Source organism: Ascaphus truei, chromosome 2 (assembly GCF_040206685.1).
Source record: "Ascaphus truei isolate aAscTru1 chromosome 2, aAscTru1.hap1, whole genome shotgun sequence".
NCBI classification, from domain to species: Eukaryota; Metazoa; Chordata; class Amphibia; order Anura; family Ascaphidae; genus Ascaphus; species Ascaphus truei.
The window spans coordinates 345,031,118-345,043,987 of NC_134484.1; the positions used below are offsets into that span (position 1 = coordinate 345,031,118).

A 12,870-nucleotide genomic window follows, 5' to 3' on the forward strand; every position below is an offset into this window, starting at 1 on the left:
AGTCCCTATTCGTTAGTCTGCCTCAGTTTGGTTAACTGATTAGATGGCTCATATTATTGTAGCCATATCGATTAGTATTGAATAGCAATGCACAGAATTAAAACAGAATACTTAGGTAATACATATGACTCTTAGTGCGAGTGACGTGATAGGTAAGTATAAGAGTAATACGTGCTTACATGCAGCATATAAAAATCTTGGGTCTAGTGTATGTGATGGCTAGTCGGTAGAACCGCAGATGGACGTACAACTTATTAAGTCTATATTGCTAAGGTATATCTCTATGTCTGTCGCGGTATGTGCACATATATCACATAGAAAGTAAGTGGGTAAGTATGCAACAGGGCTAGATTGAGTATGTAATGCCTTAATGCCATAAATTCATACAGATGGTAATATAGTTAGACATATAGTGGTACATTGTTGTAAGTACATATATATGTGCCTTAGGCACAAAGAGGTAATGTAGGGTGTAGGAGTGACCTCTAGCTGTTTAGACCGCCCAAAAGGGTCAATGCGGTCTTACTAGTTCTTAAAATATATTTAAGCTGACTAAAAAATGGTATATTAATCAGTGGTCCCACTATATGTCTACCAAGTATGTATACATACATGTAGGGTAGTTATCCTTAGCCCATTTCAAATTAGGGATAGGTAAGTGTATGATAACCTAGCATTTGCAGCATTGTTGACACTTGGGATGAACATATATATATATATATATATATATATATATATATATATATATATATATGTGTGTACCATGGGTACTGGGGGAGAGAGAAAGGATGTATAGTGAGTGTAGGAGTGACAGCTAGCTGTTTAGTCCGCCCAAAAGGGTCAATACGGTCTGGCTGAGTATTAAGTATATTTACCCTGACTGTGTTCAGATGTTAGATGAAGGGTGAATATATGAATCCCTCATTCAGTCCTATAGGGCTGAGGGTCTTTAACGTATATATCCATTTACACTCTTTTTGTAGGAGTAACCTATTCCAGTCTCCCTTTCGTGGTCCCTGTGGTACCAATTCTATCCCTGCGAAACGTAGATGTTTAGAAACACCCTCGTGAACGCCATTTACATGTCTGGCCAGAGGTGTATCTTGTTTATTGCGTATGGAACCCAGATGATCCAGGATTCTTACTTTAAGCTGGCGAAAAGTTTTACCCACATATATTGTTGCATGATCACGTGATGATGTATATAACTCCTTTGCTATTGCAATTTATGAAGTCATTGATTTTGAATGTTTTCTCTTTTGTATTGTCTGCGAATGATTTTGTGGGAGGCATGTGTAGACATGCTTTGCACTTGCCGCAAGGGAATGATCCCTGCGGTTTGTGGTCAAGCCACGTCCTATTGAGTATTGGTTGGTAGTGACTCTGTACCATCCTGTCTTTTAGGTTACGTTATCGTCTAGATGTAAGTGTTGGTGTTTCTAAACATCTACGTTTCGCAGGGATAGAATTGGTACCACTGGGACCACGAAAGGGAGACTGGAATAGGTTACTCCTACAAAAAGAGTGTAAATGGATATATACGTTAAAGACCCTCAGCCCTATAGGACTGAATGAGGGATTCATATATTCACCCTTCATCTAACATCTGAACACAGTCAGGGTAAATATACTTAATACTCAGCCAGACCGTATTGACCCTTTTGGGCGGACTAAACAGCTAGCTGTCACTCCTACACTCACTATACATCCTTTCTCTCTCCCCCAGTACCCATGGTACACATATATATATATATATAAATGTTCATCCCAAGTGTCAACAATGCTGCAAATGCTAGGTTATCATACACTTACCTATCCCTAATTTGAAATGGGCTAAGGATAACTACCCTACATGTATGTATACATACTTGGTAGACATATAGTGGGACCACTGATTAATATACCATTTTTTAGTCAGCTTAAATATATTTTAAGAACTAGTAAGACCGCATTGACCCTTTTGGGCGGTCTAAACAGCTAGAGGTCACTCCTACACCCTACATTACCTCTTTGTGCCTAAGGCACATATATATGTACTTACAACAATGTACCACTATATGTCTAACTATATTACCATCTGTATGAATTTATGGCATTAAGGCATTACATACTCAATCTAGCCCTGTTGCATACTTACCCACTTACTTTCTATGTGATATATGTGCACATACCGCGACAGACATAGAGATATACCTTAGCAATATAGACTTAATAAGTTGTACGTCCATCTGCGGTCCTACCGACTAGCCATCACATACACTAGACCCAAGATTTTTATATGCTGCATGTAAGCACGTATTACTCTTATACTTACCTATCACGTCACTCGCACTAAGAGTCATATGTATTACCTAAGTATTCTGTTTTAATTCTGTGCATTGCTATTCAATACTAATCGATATGGCTACAATAATATGAGCCATCTAATCAGTTAACCAAACTGAGGCAGACTAACGAATAGGGACTCTGCGTTATTATTTAAAACGCCCCTAATCCCGCCCCCAGGAGGTGTATAAATAAATACCATAGAGGAGCAATGGTACACTCCTCCCCCCTTGAAGCGCCAAGCGGCGTGAAATGATCGTCGGGTGTCAGGCGACGCGCAGACCGATGGCGTCAGCCAGTTTTTGTCTTGGAGCTTGAAGACGGAGCGTGAGGCATCCCCACTAACTCACGAGTTACATCTCGGAAACGGGTGATATTTAGCACACTATAGACACTTTGCACTCTCATGGAGTATTATGCCCCATCTTTGAGGAGTATACACTTTAAGGGCATATAGATGCAATCTGTATAGTGACGCACACTAGACGGTCCTGGGCACACATTAGTCAGTGCATGAAGTGTAATCAGCCGGGATTACCCAAGCCCATTGGCACACAGCTGATTCACTATATACAGACTTATACTGATAAGTTCTGAATATATGCACACATATCCACTTACAGGACCGCCGTGACAGTATATTGAATACCACACTTGTAATATATACCTATACACCCATACTGGGGTTTGCCGACCTGCTCCGTCGCCGCTATCTTTAGAGATTTTAGATTACTTTTAAATGAGTTTATTAGATTTCAATTAGATGTGTATATATATATATAGAAATAAATAATTTTTTGTTTTGTGTTTTAAACCTCCTGGTACCCATATGGTTTGATAAATAAATAATTATCTATACTCAGAGTTATAATTTAGTTGAGTGCAAACTAATGGGATTTCTTCCTGTTGGTCATCTCTGACCAATCCTACCCACTATGTAACCATTTCCCATGCACCACTTTTTACCTATAATATTTGAATATTAAGGTTGAGCAGTGTTTGAACATTACCTATCCGTATTTTGATATATGTCCCAAATGTTTCAAGTGTAAAGATGCTGTGTGATACTCATTAATCCACTGGGAAAAAAGTGTGTGTGTGTGTGTGTGGGCCGAGCACGCACATTTTAAGTGAAACCTCTTTGTGCTTTGTCACTGTTTCGTCACATAAATTGTTTTTGTGAAGTTGATGTTAAAAATCAAAACACACCAATCGGAACGACGAAATAAGGAGACCGTTAATGGTTAAACAGATTTCGTTTTGATTAAGGATGTTACAAGTATACTTGATTGTACGCTCCCTGCGTGGAGCACATGATAGATGTCACCCTACTACCCCTTCCCCACACACCCTTTTATTTTCTGTACCCACTCCCCCCCTCCCTTTTTTTTTTGCTTTCCCTCCGCCCCCTTTGTTCTGTTATCATGTTCAGTTTTGAAAAATAAAAAAATCTAAATTGTTAAAAAAAAAAAATCAAAACACAATTTCAGTGCCAAAGAAGTTTGATTTAGAATGCACGAGCGCGGCACACACCCCGTTTTAACTATTTACACTTCTATACAGGCATCTTTGTGTATGTGTCTGTGTGTGTCTTTGTCTCAGTGTGTTTGTGTGTGCCGGCAGCTACTACGCAGGCATCTGTGTGTTTGTGAGCGTCTCTGTGTGTGAGCGTCTGTGTGTGTGTTTGTGCGTCTCTGTGTGTGTGTCTCTGTGTGTGCGCTGCGTCTGCGCATGTGCGTGGTGCCTGCGCATACTGTGCTGGCGCGCCGAGCAGGCGCCTACTATGCAGGCACGCCCAGCCGACGCCTACTGCGCAGGTGCTGAACTGTCGGCAATGGCTCCTGCGTATGCGTGCCAGACGTGGGAGGCCTCCGCATGCGCGCCAGCTGCCATAACGGCCTCTTCTGCCAGCAGTGACGTCACTTCCGGGACTGCACTTCTGTCTTCAACAAGGCGATTTACTCCAAGGGAAATTTTCATATGGTAGGTGCCAGCATAGAAGTTTCACTTCAAAAAAAAAAACATGTAAAGGGAGCACTTAACGAAATAAAATAATACAAATCTAAAATACAGTATTTTCCACTATTTGCTAAAAAATTTCCTTTTTGTGCATTTGGCCTGAGTATAATGATATGTATACAATACAAGTACAGTGTAATTTGTTTGTGTACTGCCTTTATATCACACCTTTATAATAATAATAATAATAATTTTATCAAAAATGAAAAGACAATACTGTTCTGTGGCTAACGAAATGCTTTTATTTGTGCGAGCTTTCGAGATACACTGATCTCTTCTTCCGGCAGTGTTCCAATGGATATACATATATATATGATAGGCTTCAGTCAGATACATTCCAGGATGCACTGTTTAAGTAAAAACCTTTCTTTCTTTATCCATTGTAACACAGCCGGAAGAAGAGATCAGTGTATGTCGAAAGCTCGCACAAATAAAACATTTAGTTAGCCACAGAACGGTATTGTCTTTTCATTTTTGATAAAATTATAAAAAAAGTACATTTATTGAAGGGAAAGGGGGGGGGGAAGAATATCACTCACAAGGGTAAGTAAAATTAAGGTAATTTGCGAACTTTTTCAAAATGGCTTCTAATTACCTGTGCAGATCACCTGAACTTTCATGTGCTCTCTTGATTGGTTAATTGTTTGGTGGTTTTTTTGCACTTGAACCCCCCCCCCCCCCCGCCCGGGAAGATCCCCCTGTGCAGATCGAAACGTCGGGTTTGTGAGTCATATATCAAATATATTTTTTATTTGATTACTTTACTGAGTGCTGTCTCCTTCTTGCCATCTTCATTGCTGGTAACGTATGATCCATACATACATACATACATATAGTTAAGTTATGGTGGGTAAAAAAAGTGACAAAACCCCTCCACAGCAAAGCAAATAGCAAATGGAAATATTACTGTATGCTCATTTGTATGCTTGTCTAAGACGCAAATGAGCATACAGTAATATTTCCATTTGATATATACAGTATATATCTTTCCAGCATTTTATCGAAATCATGTAAAGGCAACCGCACCATTAGGAAGCCTGTAAATGGACTATTCAAGCCTACACATGCAACTGCAGCTTTGACCTTTACTGTGAAAGGAGCTCAAACATTTCTTTAACTGTTATGAAATTTCATCAATTACTTATTTTCCTTTTATGCATGAAAGCGCAGTAGAGGTCAATCAGAGCCGAGGACTGTACGTGCAGATTTCAGATGAGAGAAGTAGTTTACCTCAACAAGGCCATTGCATTAAATACAAGGACTGGCTATATGAACCGTATTGGTTTTTCTCTCTTTTTGAACATTTCGTTTGAAATTAGCAATGCTGACAGAGAATTAGAGCAATATGAGCAATTTGTCTTGCCGTGGTAAAAAACGTATAACTTAACAAGCTCATCCAATTTAATTAGCTTAATATACTATGCTGTATTTTTAATTGCTGCACTAACGACAGATGATCTCAAATCTGCATAGACTACAATCCCAGCCCCGGTGCCAGTAATCAGCCATCATAAACCTGGGGGGCATTATGATGTATCGGTCCCCGGCACTTCCACAACAGCTCCTGGAGTGATCACGTGACCTGGCTGCTCACCGAATACAGGGAACAGAAGTGGCAGGAGCACCACGCCTGTTTCGATCGAGCAGGTCACTCAGCCTGATCACCTCCTTGACAACAAGCACTTGCCCAATACCATAACAGGGACATCATAACTAAGTAAGACGTTAAGTCTCCTGTGAAAATATCTGTAGCCCCGGTCCCCGGCGGCTCCTAGAGACCCCCCTCCTTTGGGGCAGCGCGGTCGCGGGTGCCGCCGGAACCAGCGACGGACCCGCCGGCTGCTTCCAAAGGTGGGGGCCGGAGAAGGGAGCGGTGAGAGCCTTAGGAGGCTCGGCGGCGCACCCGGCTAGCGGGGGCCGACATTGCGGTTGCTCACGTATGCGCCGGGATCGCGCATGCGTGGAAGAGGCCAGGGAGTTGCGATGGCCATTGGGGGGTTGCGCATGCGCAGGGATAAGCGCGCGAACGCTAGCCTACCAGGGAAGGCTCTTGGAAGGGACTACAAGTCCCATGAGGATGGCCCTGCAGGAGCTAAGAGATACATTTCGCAGGCTTGGAGCACGTTAGGGAGTTGGAGCCAGGAGAAACTAGGGGAAGGAGGTAGGGTGCAGGAGTCAGTGACTCCCTGCACTATGCCAGCAGCCCCCAAGGCCCCAGCTAGCCCTGAGTCACCCAGTAGTGTGAGTTGTGTCAGGGACAGCCCCCAGGTTAGGGACACTGCCACGTATTATTCAGAGCCAGTTAGGGACACAGCAGAAGCTGCGCGTCCGTCCAGAGGTTTGGGCTCAGACCTTCGCTGTTGCTGCATCAGCCATCTGGGTGGGATCGCCCCGGACGGTAGTTCCTGTGTACCATCGACGTCAGGATCCTTTGTCAAGTTCCTTGGCAGGCCCGGGCACCGGAGTGCCCGGCAAGTAATATACAAGTGCACCAACGAGTCATATCACATTCACAAGGGACATAGTGGCTGCGCAGTCACACATATCTATCTCACTTGAGGGTGGGGTAATACTGTGTGGGGGGGTTACTGGACACTGGGTGGGATCATCCGGTGGAGGTGGAGGTAGCGTCCTGCAATCCCCTGACAAAGTGACGTTCCCCGTTACGAAACACGTAGGGAGGAGCCTAAGGAGATGCTGCCCTGGACACTCATCTAACTGCCAGTCAGGAACGGAGACGGTGACGTCATCTCGGTCGCGCCGGAACAACGCGAGGTACACGCGATACCGGCAAGGACTAACAATGACTGAGCATTGCTGATGGGTGTGCCGGGTCGGGCACTTCTAATTTGATTTTAACTCACGTTCTTTTGTGAGTATTATTCTGTTTTAGTTCTGGAGGCGTCATTAAAGTTTTTATATATTGCGCAATCTTCTGTCTCTCTTCATCCCTTTGCTGGAGATTAAGATACAAGAATCCTGGGACAGGTTCAGGAGACATCTTTTCCTGAGAGGGAGTTTCTTCTTATATCCATCGGATTTGGGGATACCACGTGAGGTTCGTGTTACACCTGAAGTTCTCTGGACTTGGAAGACTCCATATACAGCTTCTCTCCACCGTATGCTGCCTACCTACTTCTAGTAAGTAGGCATTTATATGAGTTTCATAAACAAGGGTTTAATTGCCGTAAAACAATACTGCGCAATGTTTTTCCCCGCTTTATGTCTCAACTTATAGGACAGCATTTTACTGTGAAGAGGAACACTTTCTCTATGTGCTTTGAGATTTGAGTCCATCTCCCATCTGTTAACCACTCAAGTTTGGAAGAAAAGGACTTTACTCACATCAGTCACTCATATCCTTTTATGGACTATAAAACTCTTTAGGTGCCAGCAAAGCATTTCACTTAAAAAATCATGTAGAATTAATCAAACAACAGCGGAACTGTGAACAATCAGCCACTTCATATATTGTTAAAAACTCTAAAATAGAAGTCAATATCACTTTTGCCAGAGCATAAACAAGAAAGAAGGGAATCCCTGGTAACCATATAAAAAGGCTTCTTAAAAGGAAAAATCAGCAACAACACTGTTCAACTGTTATTGGTTTTGCTTGAGCCTCAATGACTCATTTGGAGCCAGTTTTGCTGATTTTTGCAGAGATACAGTAGATGATAGCACTGTGTAAAAATGCCTAAAGAAGGGACCTTAATAGCCCTGAAAGATTGCTCCCTTTATAATCATCTGTTGGCCATTAAAGGAATGACGTCTACTTTGCTTCTGATTTTAGCATGCGTAGCCTCATACACTCTGGAGTCTCGCTGATAAAAAAAAAAAAACAGTCTTTTTCCATTAAAAATTGTCTTTTTTTTACTTTCTATTGCAATAAACTAATGTAGCATATTCTTAGTTTTTTTTGTAATGTACGATAGGCTTACAAGTCTCGCAAAACCAATTAAAAAAAAAAAAAACATTATGGAACAGCCAACCTAAGCTGTTTCACCAAAACTGCATATACAGTGCAACTGAAGAAAGAATGCAGCAACAACTCAATTGATGAAGTAGTGTCTGCTCTGTGATAATTTGAAATGCAAACACCTTTCAAATAGCATTGCAATGACCACCAGGAAAGTGAACATGGTGGAATATATAACAAAACTGAGTAGGATTATGCACATTTAAAGATTATAAACGGATTCTCCCCAGAGACCAGAAACCCCATACATTAATAGGGCATGCCAAGTAATTACATCTGTTGACTCTAGTGCTTGCCCTTCAACTACCAATGACAAACCCTACTGTATGAGATACTATGTTGTTGGTTATGATTGTAAATTAGATGACGGCAGGAAGGAGTGAACATGTCAAAGACGGAGTGCCTCTTTTTTCCTCCCAACCCTGGCCCTACTGCCTCTTTCTACATTACAGTACTGTTGTCAGCACTATGATGCACCCAGTATCACAATCACGCTGCAAGGTGTCATATTTGACTCTCCCTAATATTCTCCTTTCACGTTCACAATGTAGCTAAAACCTACAACCTGTCATTTTTCCTATGTAACACTGCAAAGATACGCCCTTTCCTCTGTCACTCTACTACTAAAACTCTAACGCATGCCCTCATTCTCTCCCGTCTTAACTATTGCAACCTTCTACTGTCTGGCCTTCCTGCCTCTTACCTGTCTCCCCAACAACCTATCCTAAATGCTGCTGCCAGAATCATTTTACTCTCTCCTAAATCTCTCGGCGTCTCTCCTGCTGATATCTCTCTGCTGGTTTCCTGTAAAATCCTGTATTATACACAAAATTCTCCTCCTCTCTTTTAAGGCCATACAGTTTTCTTCCCCTCTTTACATCTCAACCCTAATTTCTCGCTATACACCATTCCGACTCTTGCGTTCTGCTCAAAGATGTCTTCTATCTACCACTTTTGTATCTAAAACCATATCCCGCCTAAAACTTTCTCACTGACTGCCCCACACCTCTGGAATACACTTCCCCTCAATACCCAACTAGCACTCTCTCTATCCACCTATAATACCCATGTTAAACCACATCTCTTTAACAAAGCACATGGGTAGCTCCGTTTCTGATACTATACATCTCATACATCGACTTTGACCCCTTGCAGATGCATTTACCCTAACACCATTCAACTCTCTCTGTAAGTTCTCCCTACTTACCAATTAGATTTTAAGCTCTTCAGGGCAGGGGCTCCTGTTCCTAATGTTATTTTATGTCTCAAGTGCTTATTCCCATTATGTGTTATATTAAGGCATGTGTATTACTGCTGTGAAGCGCCAGTTACATGGATGGTGCTATATAAATACAGATAAACATACATACAAGTTAACATTATCAGGTATGGCAGAGCTATGCAAATTTGTGTTTCTTTACTTTCTATTTTCTTCAATAGCAAGATTATGTAGGAAGAGCTTGGACACCCACCACCTTAATACACAATGAATTCGTTTATTTACATCTGGAAAATGTATACATGGAATTCAAACTACCCTCAAATGTTTGTTAGCTTACCTAAACTGATGGGTCCTAACGGCTTTGCCAGCAGTCATCTTATTATCCGAAAAACTGCAGGGTGAAGGCTGGCTCACCTTGAGGTATCCAAGACAGCCCTTGTTTCTGGCAAGGTAATAAGAAAATAAGATAGTCTTGGTGGGACTGCTGCTTCTACTCCTACCAGAGCTGCAAGCCACATGGCAGAGAACTGGTTAAAAAATGTGTTTCAATTTAAAACGGCAATGTTGCTTCCCTGAGCCCAGCAATGATGAATCTATATACTGTACATTGTTCTCTCTGAAATAGTAAACAAAGCTAGGAATTTACAATCAAAGTTGGGGATTAAAGCAGCAATACTAATTTTTTCTCACACCCCTTCCCCCCCCCCCCCCCATTTTTTTGTTTTCTTTCTTTTATTCTTATTTTTATATGTAAAGCATGTGATCATGTGTAATATTATACATTCTTACCTAAGTTTGCAATCAGTTGGTGCTCCTGTTATTATCTGTCAAAATCCTGCTTGTGTGCCTAACATAATGTCCGTCTTTCAGTTCCAAACAATCCTTCAGTCAGTGTAACTCAGCAGCTCCAATGTATCCTTTTCTAGGTCCCCTGTGGCCACGGCATGCACGCCGCACACAAGGTAAAGCCTTCTATGGGGCAGGCCCCAGTCGGCGTGTGTGCGTGCGCGCACAAGCCGCGATGCGCAACCGCCTTCAGCAAAAGACAAGATTTTTGGCGCAGCAGCCAAGCATTGGCCACATCATGGTGGCGGTTCAGCCAATGAGGGCTGCACCCCTGCCACCCCCACCCCCCCCCCCCTATCGCGATCTCCTGTTCTTCTCCTGTCGCTCAACCACAGACCACTGCTTTCACCTTGCTTGCGCCACCAGGCCGCCAGGTCCGCGTGCAGCAGTGAACACTGGGGCCGTAGACTAAGGCTGCAGCCATAGTGTGCGCGAGGCCGACCATACTGCGCGCGGTGTGGCACGCATGGAAGCACGACGGCGAGGCGGAATTTCAGGACACAAATTAATTTGATTTTTCGCGCGACTGCCGCATCAGGGCCACGTCACATTATCGTTTGAACCAATAAGGACAAACCAGTCCGGTGACTTCACGGCCACCCCTCCCCGCCGCGCGCATCAACGGAGGACAGAAATCGCTCAGCTACAGCCGCGCAAATCTATCTCCAGGAATGTCGCGCGAGCGCCCTATGTCCGCAGTCTTATAGTACTACGGTAACATTGACTATTGTTACAGTTTGCAGCTCAAACTGCTGGGAATATTGGCAACACATGATCACAAACAGGAAAGTGTTACAAAGATCTTGCACTGCTGGGGACGTGTGCTAAAACCTGCTACAGAAATTAAAGGATGCTCAGTATATTAAAACTCATTAAAAATTGCATTAGGAGTTGAATTAGTGAACAGTCGCTATTATCTAATACTGTAATACTGATTTATACTGATTAATAATTAAAAAAAAATTTAAATCACATATTTTGCTTCTTTAAGAGCATAACACAAAAAGCAATGTCATTAATTATTTTATGGACTAAAGCCATTATTCTGTAAAGTGTGAAAAACGGAAAACGACGTGCTGTCGAAGAAAAAGCCCCATTAAAGTAAATGCGATAGCATGTCAACTGTGCTGTCACACTTTACAGAGTACGCCCCTAAGTAAGCAAGACTACTGTACTTTTCTAAATGGTTGGATATACAGTAATGCCCTGGTCTGGCAAAATTTCTATACAGTCCTTGAAAGTGTTAGTTCCCTCCTTAAAAACCAACAAAACCACATTTAAGAGATTAAAAACTGAGGTGAAAAAATAAGGTCTGTGGGTCGGGTACATCCTGAGTGAAGTAAATAGCATTACTTAGTGTACTGTATACTGATTCCAGGCCCATGTATAATAGTGTCAATCAGGGGCCAGGTTGCTCATGAGAATGAGTAAATGTCAAGGTTGAAAGATCCAAATGAGTGCAGTTTTGGGGACTCTAGATTAGAATATTCCATTTCATTACAGCAATTCTAATAGTAAAAAGGGAGATTCTATTGAAGAACATCAATGTACAGTATCATCAAGATAATGTGCATACATTTTGGTTACATTATCAATACTGACATACTTATTAAAGGGAGTGATTCTATGATGGAGCATTGGCTAATTCAGGTAAGACGTTATTTGATGCATTATGATAATAACAGATATCACGTTATATGTTAAAGGTGCGATAAAACAGCATCATATGTAATAGTACCACTTACTGAATTCCAAACCTAAAGATTCACTTTTGAATTTTTATTTTTTAAACCTGTCCCTATTTTTAATGTGTCTTGTAAATAATTCTCCTTTGTTAATTAGGGTGATATATTCTTGCATTTAGACCCAACACCAGTAGCAGACACTCTACTTTCCCTTTTTTACCGGCATTTATATAGCACCAATTTTGAGTTAACCTTAACCATATCAGAATAAGGAATTTATGTCAAATGTATGAGACATGGAAAAAAATAAGTGTGTGTGTGTGTGTGTGTGTGTGTGTGTATATGTGTGTGTGTGTATGTGTGTGTGTGTGTGTGTGTGTGTGTGTGTGTGTGTGTGTGTGTGTGTGTGTGTGTGTGTGTGTGACACTGTGTGTGTGTGTGTGTGTGTGTGTGTGTGTGTGTGTGTGTGTGTGTGTGTGTATAAGCTATTAAATAAATGATGGCTTATTACATAGCTTGAACATCTCAGTAAAACCTCTATGTTTGGATCCATACCCTTGATCCATTCGCGAGCTGTTCCTTTCTGCAGTAACCTCATTCAATCCAGGGAGGTCTCTAAACCCCACTCGCACCGCATGTTATCATTACATTTTGACATATCCATCTTCCCCCTCCCATTGCGTTTCACAAATACAATATTATTTCAAGTCTAATATCCTCCAGTATTATTTCAAGTATTATCCTCCAGTATGTATTTTAACAATTTAAGCCCACCCACGGCAACTCCAGAGAGCATA

General features: G+C 41.9%; 1 protein-coding gene across 6 annotated transcripts in view; it reads right to left on the reverse strand.

The window, feature by feature from the left end:
• Positions 1-12,870, reverse strand: part of MYRIP (myosin VIIA and Rab interacting protein) — a 626,131-nt gene that overhangs the window by 611,934 nt on the left and 1,327 nt on the right. Inside the window, exon 1 of one of the 6 annotated variants that reach the window (XM_075586767.1) lies at positions 12,629-12,791. The exons of the other annotated variants lie outside the window; for them this stretch is intronic. Coding sequence (XP_075442882.1) covers positions 12,629-12,639 — 11 coding nt within the window. The 5' untranslated portion in view covers positions 12,640-12,791. Of the gene's footprint in view, positions 1-12,628; positions 12,792-12,870 lie in introns of those variants that run through there. 6 annotated transcript variants of the gene reach the window in all.